General features: G+C 43.1%; 1 protein-coding gene across 3 annotated transcripts in view; it reads left to right on the forward strand.

Annotated features, from left to right (window-relative positions):
• Positions 1 to 21,692, forward strand: part of mapkbp1 (mitogen-activated protein kinase binding protein 1) — a 71,253-nt gene that overhangs the window by 16,784 nt on the left and 32,777 nt on the right. For all 3 annotated transcript variants that reach the window (XM_083792329.1, XM_083792331.1, XM_083792330.1), the window contains exons 3-7: positions 9,935 to 9,997; positions 12,256 to 12,313; positions 15,157 to 15,327; positions 15,502 to 15,636; positions 15,780 to 15,962. In XM_083792329.1, the coding sequence (XP_083648455.1) occupies positions 9,935 to 9,997; positions 12,256 to 12,313; positions 15,157 to 15,327; positions 15,502 to 15,636; positions 15,780 to 15,962 (610 nt within the window). The remainder of the gene's footprint in view (positions 1 to 9,934; positions 9,998 to 12,255; positions 12,314 to 15,156; positions 15,328 to 15,501; positions 15,637 to 15,779; positions 15,963 to 21,692) is intronic.

The following is a 21,692-nucleotide window of genomic DNA, read 5'->3' on the forward strand; positions in this document are numbered from 1 at the left end:
GTGTGTTGAGGTTAAAGCTCTGTCTGTTATTTAGAGAGACAAAGTGCCAGCTCAGCGTTGAGAGAGAGAGAGGTGTGAATGATGGTCTGTTGTTGTGGAAGTCAAGAGAAATGCACGGTCTCTCTCTCTCTCTCTCTCTCTCTCTCTCTCTCTCTCTCTCTCTCTCTCTCTCTCTCTATCTCTCTCTGTGTGTGTGTGTGTGTGTGTGTGTGTGTGAAGCCCTCCTTAGTCCTTATGTATTGTTTATATAGCTAACATGAGCTACACACAAACTGCACATAAAGCTGCTGTTGGCATGTCACTATTTCTGATTCTCAGTCAGACACACACACACACACACACACACACACACAGAGCTTTAAAGACTAATGACATGATGAGATTTAAGCCACCATGTGATGCAGAGGGACCTGCCTTGCAGAACACACACACACACACACACACACACACACACACACACACACACACACACACACACACACACACACACACACACACACACACACGCACGTGTGGTTCCACACATGTGGGGATCATGGGTCAACAACACCAGGTTCTCACATGTCTTACACACACCTAAAGGCTTATCATAAAAGCAGAGTACCTTCAGTACAGTGTAGGGCTGTGAGTCTGTGACCATCATGAAACTATTTGAAGAGGAATTGACATACAAATAATTTGTGATAAATGATTTAATTGTGTTTTGGGTGTTGAACATTGGAACGTATGAATACAAATTAAAGTAGTAAACAAACATTGCACCGAGATAGATCTGACATATTAACTTAAATATACAAAGCCTATTACTGAAATGACTGTCAGTGTCAATGACTTTTGCCAATAATCAAAATAAATGATGTACTAGTCTATGGCCACAACACTAACAAGCATGTTGATGTAATTCTTTCAAAATCGTTCGTTCGTTCGTTCGTTCGTTCGTTCGTTCGTTCATAGTTTGTAGAACTGCTGTTTTTGCTACTTTTCAATATATGAAAAAATTACTATAAAATAATTATGTAAATGGGACAGTTCTGTGCATTACATCCAGCTGTTTTTATATACAGAATACTAATAATATAATACTAATAAGTTGAAGGTGGCCTGGCTGCAGTGTTACAGCTCAGAGGCATTTAGCAAACTCATCCAGAGTGACTTACAGTTTAAGATCAGAGTAAGTGGCTTGAACCCTACTAGTCAACAAAGGACAGGTTAAATAAGTGGATTGAGCCCTCTAGTCAACAAAGGGTGTGGCAAATAGTCACACAAGTAGAGTGCAAAGAAAACTATTCAGTGCTTCAAAGAAACTAGGACACCAGGTAAACATCAAACCTAGAACTGTCTAAACAACATGCCATTTAAAATAAAGAACTATTATTAACACTAATTTATGGACAAACGGTTTGTCTATCTAAACCAGTTATGTCTAACAGGACATTTATAACCCTGCCCAGTGCCCACCATTTTCCAGTCAAATCTGCTCTCTACTAGAGGCAAACCTTTTGATGCCAATCCTGAATTTCCTAGCCCACGAGTACTACCGAGGATTTGATACAATTCTAATACATTAAAAGACTATTTTGATTTGATTGACGTTTGTCAAAAATAAACATGTGGCTAAAAAGTTAAAACACATTTAGCTGCATGATTTCTCATGTCATTAGTCTCTCGAGCCAGACTATTTTCACCTCTGTGAAGTTCCATCATTCAGGCTGTGCAATGGAAGCATTGAAAATGATCTGGGAGTAAAGCGGATATCCCTCACTTCTGTGGGGTGCGCACGCTTATCCGACATACCATAGGACCGACATGCGGAAAACGATCAGATTAAGGTTGGCGAACATGCGTTAAGGTTGGCGAACATGTGTTAAGGTTCACGAACATGCGCTGCTCCGTGCTTGCGGTTATGAATGATTAGGTTAGGGTTTGAGGTAGGTTGTCATCAGTGGCTCAGGAGGTAGAGCGACCGATCGAGATCCCAGTTAGATCCTCGGCGTCTTCAGTGTCCTTGAGCAAGACACTGAACCCCCGTACTGTAACTGCTCCAGATGAGCGGGCTGGTGCCTTGTATGGTTTACTCCACCGTCGGTGTGGGAATGTGTGTTTGAATATAATGCACATTGTAAAGCACTTTGAATGGTGCATTGATGAAGCGTCTTCAGCCATTCACCATTTATTTAATGGTTAAGATGAACTATCAATCATTTAGCTGGGAATCCCTTCAAGGATCCCTGGGAGTCCCCGGTCCCCATGTGGAGGGACAGAGGGCGGATAACTTGTTTGGGCTCATGTCACAAACTGTTATGTACACAGTACGCATGGCTTGCCAACTTGGACGGCACGGCTCGTCAACTTTCAAGGCCTTGAGGCTCGTCGGGCGCGGCTGAGTGAACCGGCCGGCTGGAGCAGCAGACTTTGCTCCGGCTGCTCAGCACACCTGCCTAGTTGTCAAGTGATGTATAAGGTCATGCATTTGTTGTAAAACCTTGCACGCACACACACACACACACAGACACACACACGTACACATGCACATGCACATGCACATGCACATGCACATGCACATGCACATGCACATGCACATGCACATGCACATGCACATGCACATGCACATGCACATGCACATGCACATGCACATGCACATGCACATGCACATGCACATGCACATGCACATGCACATGCACGCACTGGACGTTGAGTGAACCAAAACGTGAGCTGCCGAACCCCCAATTGCTTACACTTCTCCTCCAGTCCATCTATACACTGGCCTCAGGTCCTGTAGTGTAGTGTAGTGTATTTTAAATCCATGCTTTCACAGTGAAGGTTTGAAGTTACCTGTTGAGTGGACTAGGTTAGCGATGCAATGTATTTTACATCCTTGCTTTCACATGCAGTGAAGGTTAGTATAGCTGTGTGGACCGTGGCAGATGACAGATTGATGTGGCCCCTGGGGGACTCTCTCTGAACTGCTGTGCTCCTTCGTGGTGTCAGGTTCCTCTGACATTAAAACCTGTCAGACTGGATGGAGTGGTAGCATCCGATGTGTGCGTATGTTCCATTCTCTCTCTCTCTCTCTCTCTGTCTCTCTCTCTCTCTCTCTCTCTCTCTCTCTCTCTCTCTCTCTCTCTCTCTCTCTCTCTCTCTCAGCTGTCCTTTCTGTCTTTTCTACACTGTCTTTCCTACACCATCCCGTGAGGGCGGCTGTGGCTCAGGAGGTAGAGCAGGATCCCTGGGTCGGTGGTTCGAATCCCGGCTCCTTCTAGTGTGTCCACATGTCGTAGTGTCCTTGGGCAAGACACTGAACCCTACATTGTTGGTTGGTGTGAGCTTTCCACCATTGGTGTGTGAATGTGGGAAGTGAGGACGCTGGCGTTGACTGTTCGCCGCTTGACCTCCCAATGTATGAATGAATGAACCATTGTAAAGCGCTTTGAGCACTTGGGAAAACGCTATGAAATGCAATTCATTAATTAATTGTTCATTATCTCATTAGTGCTACTGTCCTAATCTTTCTCCATGTCAGCTCAGCTTCCCTACTATCTGTCTCTCCGACACTGTCTCATCTGTCCTCTCTCTCTCTCTCTCTCTCTCTCTCTCTCTCTCTCTCTCTCTCTCTCTCTCTCTCTCATATATATTAGAGAAACTGGGTCTCTCTCTCCGTTTTTAACTTGTGTTCCAGTCAGTAAATGTAGAAATTATAGAGTTCCATTGTTATCTCTGCCAGGCGAAGGTTGGGTGAGCGAGAGAGTATGTTGAGTGTGTGTGTGTGTGTGTGGGGGTGGGTGGTTCCAGAGCTAATCTTGCAAATTGCTGTTTGACGCCAAACATTTTTACATTTTTATGCACGCTTCTAGTAGGCCAGGGAAGACACTATAGGCTCAGAGTACTATAGGCTCTCTGCACAGTACCCGCTTTTCTGTTTCCGTGTCCGGAAAACAGGTATGCCTACAGTAATGGAGTGGCCTCTAAGTACTGTTCATAGGTACAGAAGTATCTATTAACTAACTCAACAAAAGCAATATAATAAGTGAAGGTGAACTGCAGCTGCACATACCAGGAATTCCAGTTACTTTCAACACCTCTGTAGCCTACTAAAAGAGAATGGCCTCCCTGCTGCTAATAGACCCACAGATAGTTGTGTTTTAACAGTGGTTCTCAAAATGTGCAGATATACAAGCTATCTTTTTAAAGATTTTACATAAATCTTGAAAGTGTTTGAAAATGTTGCTTATTTATTTATTTATTAATACAAATGTTCTCTTCTGGGGGTCCCTGGCACAAAACATTTTCAGATGGGTGGGGTAGTGGTGGTGGTGGGGGGGGGGGGGCCCTACATATCATTTTCTGGGTTCTTTGGCACGAAAGAAGTTTGATAACCTCTGTGTGAGAGGGAGGATGACTGATTTAAGCAGTCACACCTGGCCTGAGTCAAACTAGAACTGGACTCAGAGCTGGGTGTGGCTGCGCACCTGTTGTGCATGGACTTGATCAAGGCACAACAGGATAAATCAGTCATCTCCACAAACACTCGGTAGAGAGCCTCTGTCCGGACAGTAGAGAGCCATCTGCTATCCTGTTTAAAAGTGTTATTGTGATGCTTTCAAATTGTTATGCCCTGGCTTAAGAGGAATAAAACAGCCTACTTGAGAACAACTGCCTGTGTCGTGTCCTTCCGTGCCCTGCGTTGTGACCCACTTGGTCACACTCTGATTTAGAAGACATTTGTTAGAATCTGCCTCAGACAAGCAACGTCTGGTGGGAGGCACCTTTTTCATTCTAGTTGAATGGAACAGAACAGAACAGCTACAAACTGGGTCAGTGTGGCTGTCTGTCTGTTTCTCAGGTGTCTCCCCCCGACCCCCAGACAGTGTGGAAGGAAGGCACACCCACACTTTCACCACAAGGACATTTTCTTGCAGCTATTGGACTTACAATTACACCATATTGGACTGACATGCACAAGGACACTTATTATTATTATTATTTTGCACCAGACTGGATGCACACAACACATCAACAAGCATCATATTAGCATTTTGCAGATACTTTATGAAAGGACCGCAATTGAAGTAAGCCGCTGGCTTCTTGCATTTTATCCTTTTGATGATTATGTGGCAATGTGCGTATTTTACACATCGTATTTTACACATCGTATATGTCGGGTGGAAACCTCATTATGTCCAAAACTGTTAGAAGTAGAAGTAGATAATACAAGCTCTTAACTGGCACTTGCAGATCTTCTACTTTTGATGCTTTGGTATGATCAAGTAGGCCGTTAAGTTACGAAAAAACACAAAGTTAGAATATGGAGATAAGGGGTTTCTGCCCGACAGCAACAATGTTTAATATCAATATAGAGGTCAAAGTCAAAGCGAGGGATGAGAGAGAGAGAATATACATGGGAAGGACACATGGAGGGAGTAAAACATGCATGGTGATAGAGAGAGTGAGCACGTGACTCAGAGAACAGCAGAGGAGGTATAGAAAGAAGGAAAGAGAAAGGAGACAGAGATGATGGACCACTCCCCTTTTACTGCAGACCCCCAAAACCCCTTCTCTCTCTCTCTCTCTCTCTCTCTCTGTGCTGCATTGCAGTCTGTGTGTCCTTTAGGTACAGCGAGTACCTGACTACATGCATGTTCTTCTACACAGCTGGCTACTGCATACTGCAGTGTGTGTGTGTGTGTGTGTGTGTGTGTGTGTGTGTGAGAGAGACAGAGTGCATGTGTGTTAGTTTCTAACAGGCCACGTTTTGTATAGAATGTTAGACATTCCACCAGTTAATTGGGCATATATGTTTAATTGGGGACAGAAATTGCTGTCCCCATTTAGATTAGACTGTTTTGTTAAGGTATACAGGGTTAATGTTAGACATACATCTTATCACGGCAGAAACCTCTTATCTCTAAGTTTAGGGCCAAGGGGTGTGGATGGAATGAACGGAAGTCTGTACGGTACATTGTCCCCAGAAGTTTTGCTAATCAATGCTATTTATTTAATGCATGTATCTGACTGAGCACAGTGAGCAGAGAAAGACTGTTTGTACTGAACGGAATGCCTGAAAGGACAATATTTGACAAACAAAGGAGGAAGAGGAAGGAATGCACACCAATGTTGTGTGAAGTCGCTGACTACGGAAGTATGATTAAAGAGAAAAAAGATGTCGCACAGCTCGTAGCCATAGCGCACGATCCCAAACATATGTTTAACGTATGCAAACCAATGTTTCAACGACATAGTCTTCTTCAGGGTTTAGAGTAGACTATCTTCATCCATGTTGGTGGCATACTATACAAGCTGTGCAACTTCTTGTTTTAATCTGGAAGGGACAATATTTGGCTTAGAAACTGATATCTCTTTGTGTGTGTGTGTGTGAGGGCAAGTTGATATCTGCAAAACTGATACAGCAATGTTTGCATTTTAAATAGCGGTTATGGGTGATATGACATGGCTGCTGGGGATGGTAGAGGCTGACCAGGACTAAGTGCTGTCTTAGAAGCAAACACTCAAGGAACAAAACTACCTTCACACAAAGACAAAAGCAACATGGGTTTAATGAATCTAGTCACAGCATGGTGTGTTAAAGATACAATGCATAAGTTGTATGTCTGTTGTCTCCCTCTCCTGACACAGAGTTAATTGTAATGCAATGGAAGAGTAGTATAGAGAGATCACTCATCATGTTTGGTTGTTGTGTGTAGTATTCTGGTGGGTTGTAATGTTGTGTGTTGTAGGGCTGTTGGCAATTAACCAAAAAGACATTGAAACCGAGATGTAGAACCTCTAACCGACTTAATCTTGCTCATGTAGGTTAATCAATTCATTTAGAAGCACGTTTTTTTGTGATAATTTATTATTAACATTTGAATCGATACGAAACAATTCTAATTGATGTTTGTATATAGTCTGAGTAACCATTTATAGTAAGCTGTGTGTTATACAGTACTTTGTTGATCTTGTAGATAGGCTATCTTTCCTTTTTTTATGTTTTTTTATGGAGGGACAGACAGTAGGCTGACAAATGGGGAGAGAGATGGGGGGATGACATGCAGTAGGCTTTCTTTATTAACAATATTTTTTTTTATAATTGTTAAGTAATTTTGTAATCGAGGCAAAGGTTTGAAATCGTGATTTTGAAATATCAAATCTTCAGGCCTAAGTGTGTTATCTTGTGTTTGTATATGTTGTGCTGTGAGTGTGATGTGTAATGTGGTGTTAGTGTTGTGTTGTTTTACAAGGTGTCCTGCTGTATTGCTGACTGTTGTGGCATAATTAGCTGCTGATGGCTTCGCTGTGTGTGTGCGTGTGTGAGTGCGTGCGTGCGGATATAATTTTATTAATTCCACAGGGAGGAAATTCAGGTTTTAAGAAGTAAAATAATAAAAAAAAACGTTTTACCAAAATCTAGCTCATCATGCAAACTTAACCTTTCAAAAAAAAGAAAAAAAAGTAAACATAACAAAGCTTAGGAATTAACGTCTGCGGTGTATGGAAAGAATGTGGGTGTACTATTTATTTGTTGTCTTGAATGAATGAACAGAACAATTTCCCCGGATGAAAATGGACTTCTAATCTAATGATATCTAAGGAATTGTGTTCAAGCTTGCAATGGTTAAATAAATATGGAAAATGTAAGAGCTGGAGAAGTGCTCTCTTGGTGCTGCATGGAGAGAGAAAACCTCTTGGTTCTCAAAAGTGGAGGGACCCTCAGATGTCCTTGAGGGGTTCCTTACATCTCTGAAACTCACTCCCCAGTCATGGGAGACTTTGAAATTAAAAAGTTTGAGAACCACTGATATGGAGTGTGCCAGATTTCCTTACTCCGCCTCCACCCACTCTGAAACACGAGCACAAGTTCAGACGACACACAACCCCAGGGTTGTCACATAAGACATGACCAACAATAAACACATGGTAGAGGAGGGGCCAGGAGGGACTGTCCCTCTGTCACACAGCTCATCATAGACGGGATGGGAGCGGTTGACCCTTTGTCACCGGCGCTCTCTCATACTCGTGCCTCAGGAAAATAAGGAACCCTGAGGCACTGGAGGAGGTTGACGAGCCGCGGAGGCCGGTCGAGAGTCTCTTCACCAGAATAAAAGCGTGTTTCGCAATATCATTATGACTTGAATCAATTATGTTTGCTTTGCATGCTTCACACATTGCAAGCTTTGCAGATTGAGGCAATTTATGTACTACACGACGACGCAATCTCTCCAGAGTGTATATGAAATACATTTTCCCTGCCAGCCAGAATGCCATATGGTCTCCATAATTTAATCAATAAAGATTGACTATACATTTACTCACATTTAGTTGTACTGGGTTCCTGTAGCAGTTTAATAAACTGCAAATGCAGTCCTGGTGAGTGAGTTGGCCATAATTCTAAATAATACATTTAAATATTTTTCGGTGTATATAACCATTAATCACTTTCTCTATTCTCAGCATGTCAACATTATAGGTGAAAGATTTCACACACAATGTTTTTCAAAAAATCTGAAAATATCAGCATTATAAACTCAATGCAGGGCTTGAGGCTAACCCGACAGGAGGCCATGAAGAGGACTTTTGAGATGACTATGCTGCGCATATTACACGTGATTACATTATTATGTGATTTGATTGTGATTTGTGCAAACGGTGCACAAACTCACAGCACAATACCAGACCACTGCACAAGATGCGTTGTGTTGTGAGCTTATAGATATATTCGCTATTTGTCATACGACAGCGTATTAGGACTTAATTGATATACTTGACGAGGACCCGTTAAATTAGCATCCCTCACAGCTGTGCGTGTGTGCCTTTTGTGTTAAAGGATGTTTGACAAATAGAGACATGAGTTTTGCGTGCACACACACTCACGCACACACGCACGTGCGCACACACACACACACACACACACACACACACACACACAGTGACATCATATACACACACTTCTTTGACATCAAATACGTGTGTGTATATGATGTCACTGTGTGTGTGTGATGTGAAGTGTTGTGTTACTCTGCAGGAAGTGCCTGTGGTCTGAAGTTCTTTTACTTCTGGATCGTCTGTCATCTACCGTGGTTGATATGAAATGTGAACCCTGGTTATCGGTTTCACACAGCACACTGTACTTACTACTTCTGTCTGTCTGTCATTTTTAACCCATTTTGACCTGAGATCAGATTCTAAAAATGCCTTCTACATCCTGACAGTTTTCAGAAAAAGCTATATTTTTATGTCCGTCGTTCTTCGATTTTTCAAATATAGTAGACCTACAAGCTCGTAATCGTGAGCTATGGCTACGAGCTGTGCGTCATATTTTTCTCTTTAATCTTATACTTCCGTAGACGGCAACTTCACACAACATTGGTGTGCATTCCTTCCTCTTTCTTTGTTTGTCAAATATTGTCCTTTCAGAATTCCCAGTACAACCAGTCTTTCTCTGCTCACTGTGCTCAGTCAGATACATGCATGGAATAAATAGCACACACACATTGATTAGCAAAACTCCTGGGGACAACGTACCGTTCATTCCATCCACATCCCTTTGCCCTAAACTTAAAGCAGGTGTTCCCAATCTTTTCAGTTTAAGCTGAGACCCAAAATATATATTCTGTGTCTTCCCGGCAGTCAAATGTACAAAAATACACCTTATGAAGCCTTGAATTCATGGAGATATTTTTGTTTATGTCAAATTCCTAAGCCAATAATTTGATGCCTGTTTATTTCTGATAAAGTATAAGAGTATAATACATTCCAGTAAGACGCCCTGATCCACTGAGTGTGTAATTGATATCAAAGTCAAATATGTTTGGTTTGTTCTAAAGTGTAAGACTTGTTTGCTCGTTTTTTTTGTTTACAATTAATTTAAATAGTAATGAGGTGTGTGTGTGTGTGTGTGTGTGTGGTGTGTGTGTGGTGTGTGTGTGTGTGTGCTCTCCAGGTGTGTGGTGGTGTTACTGAACCCCAAGAAGAACAAACAACATCACATCCTCAACAACTGCAGGTAACAACCAATCACATGCCACACTGCCTACACTCAACAGCCAATCACGTCACCGTGACCTTTGTCGGATAAAGGTCATCTAGGACCATCATGTATAGTTTACCACTACAAAACGGTATAATGATAATTCCCACTAGAAAACAGTACTTAGCTTTAATAACCACTAGAAAACAGTACGGTAAGCTTTGCCAACCCATGTGGTCCATAGGGCAGGAGCCTATCTCCTATTTCTGTAGCGTGAGACCGAAGTACACCTGTGGACCATTATGTATACATAAATACACCCCTTGGACATGACGCTGGTATGTCACAAGGATGTACCCCCAATCCAACCCTTGATGCTGAGTGCCAAGCAGGGAGGCATTGGGTCCCAATTCTGTAGTCATTGGTATGACCCGCCCAATCTCATATCAGGGCGGACAGTCTTAACCACAAGGCCACTGAGCCGGTCTATAAAACAGTATCTATCATAATGACCATTATAAAATGGTGAAATGATATATAAACATTAATAGCTACTTTAAAACGGTATCTAACGTCAATAGCCACTATCAAACAGTGGACTTTCATATGTTTACGATGCATAAATCATATCAACCTTCAAGTTCATCTACCTAAAAAAAAATCATATTTCTGCTCCAGCTTCAGAAGTGCATTGGATATCTGGGTTCCATGATCGTATTTCACCCAGCAGTGCCTCCGTAGCTGTTGTTCCAACTCTAGCATGACTTCACTGAGCCGTGTGCAAGCCTTATTATCTCTCTCATAGTGCTCACACATGTCCGGACTCCAGAGCCTTTTATGAATACAAGAAAAGGGTCTCTTTCTGATGATGACATCTTGCCTCTGCGTGACGGGAGCTCAATCCTCCACAAAAGAAATGCCCTCCAGGCGCTGTTTTTGTTTGCTTGCATGGGTGGATAGATTAGGTGCTCTGAAATATGGAACGACATGGCGCTCACACTGTCACACATGTCCAGAGCGTTTTATATATAGAAGAATAGATACAGTAGGCCTATTCTAATTTCATCTTGCGGGCTCAACCCATACGGTTCTGAAAATGAAATCACGTTGGTATTTTGTTGAATATCGATGTATTACAGTTCAAAGTAGCGCTATGGGACGATATGTCTTCACCTCAACATCACGATTATGTCAAACATCTGCCTCGATTGCGATTAATGAACGATTATTAAAAAGATATTAATAATATACATGAAAATAGCCGACAAGCTCACAATGCAACACGTTGTGAGCTTATAGATCGGACTTGTCATATATGGCTTAAGTAGTTAATCAGACTAATCGATTTAGAAACAATGATGCATACAAAATAAAATTATGTGTTATTATGTGTTATCGCAGCGGTTATTGGTTCCACATGTCCGTTTCAGTTTATTTTGGGTTAACTGCCCAGCCCTAGTTCAAAGTTAACCACATGAACCCCACCGCTACCACCAGCCCGCCCCCCACCCCACACAGACACACACACACACACTGCCCCAAGACCATGTGTTGAACAAAGCCAAGGACACAGGCTCATGCTCACAATGTGTTTACACTAGCTGCTGTCAGCCTGGTGAGTAAGTATCACAGGTCACTGTGCAGTTTGTGCATGCTTCTGCATGCTCACAATATGTTGACATTAGCTGCCTAGGAGTAAGAGCTTAGAGTAGCACACAGATCCATCAGGCACCTTAAGCACATAAACCGTCTATACTTAGTGAAACAGACCGGAGTTGCAACTGTACTTACAACTTTTTGAAGGGCAATGCCTGAAATTATGTCATGTGGCAGCCAAGTCTATGGACTTTGAATGTTTGTTTAGAGCCTAATTATAAATTCCACGTCGCCAACCAAGTCTATGGACGTTAATGTTTGTTTTAGGGTAGCAAATGACGTCGTGTGGCAGCCACAGTGTGATTTCTCCACTCTACACTAGCAGATCTACAAGCTCACAGCGGTATCATTTTGTGCTGCGTTATGAGCTTGTAGATCTGCTAGTTTTTACATGTGAATGTTCCCCTCATAATAAGGGATGCTGCGGTTCAAGTGATTAAGCACTAGGACAATATGGTCCAAAGGGTTTCTCTTCTCTTGTAGTGTATATAAATAGTTGGCATGGTTTCACAGTGCCCCTGGCTGAGCAGCCACTGAACCTCTAACCGCCGGGTAGCCTAGGATGGCTGCAAAGGAGAGGATGAATTTGGGGTCAATGTCTCTTCTTTCTGTCTCTCTCTCTCTCTCTCTCTCTTCAGGAAAACCATCACAACTCTAGCCTTCTCTCCAGATGGGAAGTACATAGTTACAGGCGAGGTGAGACTGTACGCACGCACACACGGGTCGCACGCACACGTTGTCTCTGCATAATTGTTTATACACCACATCCAGTATCACCAAAGGTCAGTGGTTACCCTTTCAAATGAATGTTTCTAATTGATACCCATTTGGCGAAAATAGCAAGCTCACCTACATATAGATGTAAAAAGGGAGGGGGCTACATACAGATTATAGACCCTGTTGATACTCTCCATTCACTGAAGCAAAGAGAACTAATTACAGACACTGATTAGAAAGGGTATCCATTGGCTGTTGGTCAGATGTGTGTCTGTTAGAGAAATGCACTGTGTGTGTGTGGGTGTGGGGGTGTGTGTGTGTGTGTGTGTGTGTGTGTGTGTGTGTGTGCAAAGCCCTCACTAGTCCTTATGTAATGTTTATATAGCTAACATGAGCGCCACACAAACTGCACATAAAGCTGCTGGTGAAATGTCACTATTTCTGATTCTCTCTCCCTGTCTCACACACACACACACACACACACACACACACACACACGTCTGTGCGCTCACAGTTTCCATGGCAGCTGTGTACCACATCCAGTTGTGTAATGGTCTGAAACAGGTTGAAACACAGAGGCCAGTTCATCAGAAGGATCACTGGTTCCCTGGCACAGCACCAGTGTTCTTTATGTTTGCCCTTTAGCAAATGTTCCTTCTCCAGAACATGTCTAATAAAACCAGCTCCTACTCTTTTCCTTTAACATCACAGCTCTTTAAAACACACGCACACACGCACGCACGCACGCATGCACACATGCACGTACGCACGCAGTCACACATTCCTGTAAAAGTTAATGGCCCGGGCTGGGCTGGTGGTCCAGCCTGGCAGTGTGTCGTGGGCTCGGGTCCCGATCCCGACAGCCTTTTCTGCGTGTTCTCCCTCCTGTTTCTCAACCGGTTTCATCTTTCAATAATGGCCAATGTCCATTTTGGACTGAGGCCGATTCTAAAAAGGCCTTTTAAATCCTGACCTAAAGTTTCTGAAAAGCTTGAAATATTTATATAGCAGCATACATTTTTCATCAAAAAGTTGAACCACAGGGCACCTTCCTGTTGTCCCCATACAGTAGAAGTCTATGTAGAAGAGCCTGGCCCCATGAAGTGAACAGAGTTGTCGTAACTCTGTCTTACTCTATGTCTCTGGTCCTGCCGTTCCTGTGTCTGTATTCACTGTCAAAATAAAGCAATACATAATCAATACACACATATAGACACTACATACTACACTATATGTGTAGTGTAGGTAGAATGACATTTGAAGAGTCTAGTTGAAGAAGAGGAGACAAGAGGGAGCAGAGAGAGTTGTGACAGAAGGTACCCAGCATGACCTCCTGGACCGTCTGTCTGCCTCCAACCCCCGTCTGGCGGACCAGTGATACTTGTACCAAATGTCCAACTCATCTCTGGTCCCACTAGGAAAAAGGCCTTCCTCTGAGGGAGGTCTGTACAGGGGACTGCAGCAGGTGACTATGAGGTCGGCAGTCTGCTCAAGCTCCCCCAGACTTTCATGCCGCGCTGTCTGCCAAGCCCCACTTCTTCGTAGACGATTTGAAGCAGCCCAGTACGCAGGCGGTTCAGCAGGGTTCACTGCCGCCATGGCAGATCCCCTCCTTCAGCGCGGTCTCCCGGGTCCCGGATGTAGTGGTAGAACCTCAATTGCTCTTTCGAGAATAAATAAAGATACAGTACATGTGTAGAGTGGTCCCGGATGTAGTGGTAGATACAGTCTGGGAGTTGGGAACGGATTTATTAACCCATTCTGACCGGGCACCCATTTTGGTGTTGGCATCATGTTATGCTTTAGCTATTGAAAAATAGCAGATCTACAAGCTCATAGCGAGCTTGTAGGTCTGCTATTTTTGAAAAATCAATCAGACCAATGTGTGTCCAGTGGAAACCTCGTATGAATCTGATCTCAGGTCAGAATGGGTTAACACAGATGATTTCACTGCGCAGAGGAAACAACGGACCTGGGACCTACTAAGATACGAGGAGAACATCAGTGGACTCTCCCATTGTGTTACATCACGTTCTGTAAGGACCGAGGAGACAGTTTGTAACACCAAGAAAACCGCTTCCTCAGCAACTTCGCCTGGATCAATGGGGACGTGAAAGCCCAGTTGAACAGGAAGAAGAGGTCTTCATGGCGGAGCGTGGAGGGAACACTGAGGAGGACACGGCTGCTCAGAAGGAGCTGAAGATGGCAGTTGGCGGTGACCAAGGGCAGTCTGGAGGTTTAGGCTACAGGCCAACAGCATCAGCTCAACATTGAAGGCACTTCTGTTGGCCCCCATGAGCTCAGCAGAGCAGCCTGCACCCCCCCACCCTCCAGCACCAGTGTGCCAATATGTTCATTTATTTACTCTTAATAGACATACTGTAGGGATATTTTGGTTAGTAAGATGTCTTCTATATGTGGGGATTTCCTAGATTTAAATGACTATGTAAAAATGGAGATATGTTTTGCCAAAGGGACTTTCGTTGTAGCAGATTCTATTTGTCAAGCTTGGGAAAGAAGACAGAGTACTCTGTATACATCTGAGGTGTAATATAATGAATTATGTAATGTAAACATGCTGTAAAATGCATAAATTATGTAATGTAAAACATGCTGTAATTGCAAATGTGAAATGGTGTCTTATAAACCCATGAGGGTTGGGCACAAGATGTGCATGACACGAAAATAAATAAACAATCAATCAATCAAAAAACAATCAATCAATCTGTATATATTTATTCATAGACTGTACATGCATGTATATTTCATTCATTCATCACGGATGGGTGGATTTCCCATTGTTCATTCTCTGTCTCTTGCAGAGTGGTCACATGCCTGCTGTGCGCGTGTGGGAGGTGACTGAGCGCGTTCAGGTGGCAGAGCTACTGGAACACAAGTATGGCATCGCCTGCGTGTCCTTCTCCCCCAACAGTAAATACATCATCAGCGTGGGATACCAGCACGACATGATGGTCAACGTCTGGTACTGGAAGGTAACGCCCAATGACTGTTTACACTGACTGACTAACAGAACAGCCACAGACCATGTTAGTTAGGCTAGCGAGTACTTCTCTGTTCTCAGCTGTTGAATGGAATCGAGCTGGTTGTTAATTTTTTTTCCTGTATGTGTGCGCGTGTGTGTGCGTGCGTGTGGTGTGTGTTTGTAGAAAAACGTGGTGGTAGCAGCCAATAAGGTGTCCAGCAAGGTGACGGCCGTTTCCTTCTCCGATGACTCCTCCTACTTCGTCACTGCCGGCAACCGTCACGTCAAGTTCTGGTACCTGGATACCAAGACCTCCAAGGTTAAACACACACACACACACACACACTCACACACAGAACAAGACTACCTTTATCCCTGCACCACCCAGATGCAGTTGAAATCACAACAAATGAAATATCTTGTTCTGCTCTCTCTCTCTCTCTCTCTCTCTCTCTCTCTCAGTTGAATGCTACAGTTCCTCTGTTGGGCCGCTCCGGCCTGTTGGGGGAGCTCCGGAACAACTTCTTCAGCGACGTGGCGTGTGGGCGTGGCCGACACGCTAGCTCCACCTTCTGCATCACGTCGTCCGGCCTCCTCTGCGAGTTCAACGACCGACGCCTCCTGGACAAATGGGTGGAGCTACGGGTAAAGCCAGCCATCCAATTGGAAATTCACTTCAATCAAGCGCAATGCGTACTTCCTTCCGACGTCAGGGTTCTGACAGGCTTTTACGACCTTTCCGAATAAAAGTTCAAATGTCGGAAGGGAATGTATTCAGCTTGAGTTAATATTGACGAATCAGTTATATCGTCGTTGTTGGGCAGAAGAAACCTCTTATCTCCATATTCTATCTGTTTTGAATGCCCTACTTGATCACAGTGTCACACAAATGCATCAAAAGTAGCAGATCCACTCGAAGCGTGCCGCAAAGTGACATGTTTTGACCTTGTAGATCTGCTACTTTTGCTATTTTAGAATTTCAATCCTGAAAGGTAACATTTTTGGACATAGGAAGTTTCCAACTTTCCACCCGACAGACGATATCCTAATCATTATTATTTAGTTGATATTGGTGGTTGAGTCAGTTTGCTGCTGCTTTGGGAAATTAAATTTCAAAGTTTGAGTTAATTCACTCAGTTTCCAGCACTGACATCAATGGAACATGAATGGATAATACTACTGCATGTAGCTGGATTCTATGAATGCACACATTATAATCCTCAGTGTTAATTTAAAGGTAGGGTAAGCGATACAAAAATTGTTAAAAGGTTAAAGCATTATATTCGGATAGTAATCTTTGCTACTAATTTCTTGCTGTTTGTTGTTTGTTCAGTAAACTTTGTTCATTTTCTGGTGGGTTGCAAATTTCATCCAATCAGGAGAGACTATAGTAATTTATCGGCTTCAGTTTTATGGTGTTCCAGTTCCAATTTTGTCTGCTCATTTATTTGTGTCATCACAATTTCACTGGTTAATCCTGTATGAGTCCTCTGCCCAGATTCGATAAAATTGGTATCCCGACCTTAACATTTATTTTCTGTTTACTAAAGAGAAGGAGAGACGGGGATCTCCTGTTACTGGGCAAAGACTCTTATGCAACGACTACTATCAGAATATAGAGCTATTTAACACTTCATTTACCAAATACTTAATATCACCTACCCCACTTTTATTACTGAGGAATTGTACTGTGAATTGAACCTTGCCCTCCCCGTTCTAATGTGAGTACCTCTGTTCCCTGCTTATGTGTTCCTCCCAGAAACTCGACCACATCACAGTAAGTCAGTCAGAACAACAGCATCTCAAACATCCCATCTAGACTCAGTCAATTCAGCAACGCAAACTTTAATATTTAATCCGTTGTCATGACATGAGATGAGGTGAGATAAGACAGAGATGATCAAACTGGGAATTTGTAAATGCCAGAGGAGTTTATGCAACTAGCGTTGGATAAATGTTGCCGGTGTATGTCTTTAGTTAGTATATCACACAGATTAATCTAATAATTCTTCAACTCTTGAGGGGACACCTCCAGTAAGTCATACTAGGCCTGTCCCCTTGGAGTTGAATAATCGATTAATCGGTTGGTTTGGTCGTAGTCAACCAATATTTTGTTATAGATTGATAGTTTCACGTTGGTGTTTACACATTTGCAGATGAAATCAACCAATCCATTAGTCGATACATCATTATGACTATTTGTCGACAAAGAATGTCTTTACCCCTAGTATTATTTAGTCACTAAGACGTAAACTGACCAACGCAAATGTTTAACATGTTGGGTTCCTCATGTTGACAGTTTGTCATGAGCACTTTAGCTTTGAGCTGGTCAGCTAAGTACTGTCATATCAGTTATATGCCCTAGGGCAGGTATGGCAATCATACCCCCCACCCCCTACATGTAATGTAGTCACTTCAGCAAAGGCTGAAACCAAGGGTCATTTTAGATGAGTCTTATGTGTAATCTCTGTTCCAAATGACACATACATGATTAAAACCAGTTTCTGAACTGACTGACTCCTTCGTCATCTCACCAGTCGACCTCGCACCTCATTGGATGGTTTCACAGTGCACCGCCTCAACCACAACCACAACCATTTGGTCAAATACCGTTGCTGTCGGTCAGAAACCTCTTATCTCCATATTCAAACTTTTTATGTTTTTTTTAATACTACACACAAAAGTAGCGAAAGTAGCAGATCCACAAGCTCGAAACTCATTATGAGCTTGAGGATCTGCTACTTTTCCTTTTTTTAAACGTTTTATCCTGACAAGTAATAGTTTTGGACATAATGAGGTTTCCACCCGACAGACGGTATTCACATGACGTAGGAATGTGTTTGTATTTAGTCTTTAGTCCTTTAGAAAAAAAGGTTTTGTCTATATTTTGAGGTTCAGGTTTTCTGCTCATGTAAAACATTTTAAGATGAGAATTGGATGTGAACCCGAGTTTCCTACACTTTTGCTTGCTGGGGAGAATCGTCTATGTTTGACCTTCAAGGTCAAAATGTGTGTCAAACCAGATATAGGATCGTGTTATCGATGGTCTTTTGCTGTAAAAGTTTCACACTAAAGCTTTAAGTTGAGATGTAAGTGTTTCTGTGTGGTGTGGTGCTGTATTGTTGTGTTGTGGTTTTAAAACGGGGTCTATGCCGGTCCGGGAGGACATTTGAACAGAATTATATTGTACTGTAGGTGAAATGTAGAACGCACAGCTAGGGGGTCAAAGTTCAAGGAGCTGACTTGAGTGGGTGTAGTCACGGAGAGATGGAATGAAGGGTGTGTGTGTGTGTGTGTGTGTGTGTGTGTGTGTGTGTGTGTGTGTGTGCCTGTGCGCGTGCTGCGTCAGTGGAGGTGGACCGACTGGCAGACAGAACAATGAACAATCAGCCGTTATAACAGAGAGAGAGAGAGGGAGTAGAGAGCAGTGAATGAAACCGAGAAGTCAGGGAAAGCGGTGGAGTTGACAAACAATCAGAGGAGGACAGAGAGACAATGAGAGGATGATGGAGAGAAAGGAACGAGATTTGCTCTGTTTAAAGTGATTATCAACTTCATCAGAACTGCTTTAACTCAATTACAGCGCACGCACACACACACACACACACACACACACAAACACACACACACACACATGGACATATGGAGACACACACACACACACACACACACACACGGACATATGGAGACACACACATACAGTACATAAATATACACACACACACACACACACACAAAACACATTTCATTGATTCATATTATTTAATATATTCTCAGTCCATTGAGGACATAGAACCTACTTCCTAGTTCCTCCCCCTCCAACACTCCCTGCTGACGGGTCACATGCTCCCCCAGCTCGTAGCAGTATGCTCAGTGACCTCCCCGCTGGCTTCCCTCCCCTGACTGTCTTCGTATAGATGCTCTACAAAGCTGGTTTTCGAAAATAAGAACTCAGGGTTAGTTCCACCTCCTGCATGAGCAAGGCCCAAATTAGGTTCATATTTTTTAGTGGTTACGCACCGTCTCCTATGCACAGCTATATGTGTCCATATGTATGTCCGTATGAGTACGGCTATGTCTGTATGGAGTATGGATTTCTTTATTTTTTCAAGGTCAATAACTGTGCTTGACTCCAAAGCCACCTTTCACTCCACATTGGTGTGGTTTTAAACCGAGTCGTAGCATGTGGAAACAAATCCAGAACCTGTGAAATACGTTTTTAACGCCATAGTTTCACTTAGCTCGAAAACAGCCACTTCTGAACACTTTCTGAGCCTGCAAATGGCTCTTTGAACCTGGAAGGCTCTCTAGAAGTTTCAAGTTAAATCTTCAGTGTCTGAACATTTGAACAATAGCAGAGGAAGTCGTAGCTCAATACAGCAGTTATCTTGTTGTGGCAACTTGTGGGTGTTTTGGATTGTATCCAACTACTGTTCCATCTGCAATTCTAACCACAGCAGTCGGAAAAATATGATGAGGCTAATTTATACTGGGTACTAAATACTGAATACTTGGCATGCTCGCCTGCTGTTCCAGTATGAACCTGTCTGCCTGTTCTTGTTGTTCTGGTACGGTTTGCCAGATGTTATCAGAGTGAACATCCATGGTTGAGTTTACTGGTGTCCCTCTGGGTCTTCTCCCTACTCCTCTGGGTGTACAGGGGTCCGCATGTTGTTGGTAGCTCAGTTCAGGTGACGTGTGGAGCTTTTCAGTCGTGTTTTGAGAATCTTCCATACCAGCCATTGATGCTGATTGCAGAAACTCTCTGGCCTCTTTTCCACCAATATAACTTTTGTCTCCACCAGGCCGAAGGCATGGGGAGAGAGTATGTTTTGCACTCCGTCCGTGTGTGTGTGTCTGTTCGGCCGTCCGTTACCAGCTAATCTGCCGGTTATAGCGCCACCATGAGGCCGATTTCTGCAAAACACATTGTTTATGTTAGTTGCACAGATTTCATCCAAATCTCAAGCAAATCGGTACACATAATTTCTGTAGTCATGTGATCAAGACGAGTGTTGGATTTCTCAGATTCTACACTAAGATTGCCTTCCAAAGTTTTCAGGAGTGGCCCGTTTTGTACAAAATGCTGCACATGTCCTGCTCATCCCGAATTCTATCCTCAGAGATGCTATGAGTGATCTGGCTCTGCATTTCCTCACCAAAATGAAGAAAATTGTTGGAAAGAACAAACAAACCAAGAAACATGTTTATATTATTTAAAACTGGTTCCCTTCTAGAGTCTTGGAAGTAGTAGGAACCTTCACGGTTTGCGTTTTCATCAGTTTTAAGCAGAACCATTGTAGTTGGGGCAGAATAGCTGAGTTTTTTTTTTTATAATGATTTTTCGCTTGCTTTTGCCATTGTTTATATCACCTCTCTATCTTCCAACCTGTAGAATAGTGACAAGCCCACTTTGGTTCCAGTTACGATCATTTTCAGTGAAAAAGCTGAACTGGTTCAAAATTAGGCAGGACCTCAGCAAAATGTGTTTAATAAAGCGTCACAATAAATTAAACCATATTTTATATTTTGGCAAAAAAATAAAAGAATCACACATTGTCAGATGAGGGGGGTCCTCGGCCAAATACATATACATTTGGGGGTCTGCGGTGCAAAAAGGTTTGAGAACCACTGGTCTGGTGTAGAGTGTGCATGGGGCAGTGAGGAGGTGATGGGGTGAGCTTTGACAAGCTGCTCGAAGCACTTCATAGTGGCTGGCATTAAGTCGTTCAGACGGAGAGGTGTTGTTTTCTGTGGGACAATGGTGGTATTTTGGGACCATGCAGAGACTTTGGAGCAGGGAGAGCCTGCAGCTCTCTGCCAGCTGGTGCGGGCAGCCGAGCACGTCTTGGGGACTTGGCGGGGGATGTCCTCTGCCTGGGCCAGGCGCCCTGGCTTTTCTAATCCCTTTGAAGGTTTTACACACAGCCATCAGTCTTTTGGTGGCTGTAAGTAGCTATGCAGACCCAGAAAAACAACTTAAGTAGCAGACTTGAAAATCAGGTGCACACACAGAAATGTCTATTGTTTTTTACCCCAGGATCACTTTTCTGGGGGTAGATTTTGCCACAAAAATAGCAGATCTACAACCTTGTGAGCTTGCTATTTTTTGGCGAAGAGGATTGGTGTAGATTGTACAGTTAAAATTCAGGTCAGTTTTTTTTAGGAATAGTGTTTAATGGTTTTATTGATATCAACATAATCCAATTTTACCACAGACCCGGTGTTTCAGCTGCAGCCTCTAACAGGTTAACTTGATGAAGGCTGTAATCACAGCTGCTCAGTTTCCAGCCTCAAACACAACTTCAAAACGTGTGTGAAATCAGATTGATGGAAATGCCACCTACCCACCCATCCCTCTCTCTATCTCCTTCC

This window comes from Protomyctophum parallelum (assembly GCF_964188405.1).
Source record: "Protomyctophum parallelum genome assembly, chromosome: 20".
In the NCBI taxonomy this organism is placed as follows: Eukaryota; Metazoa; Chordata; class Actinopteri; order Myctophiformes; family Myctophidae; genus Protomyctophum; species Protomyctophum parallelum.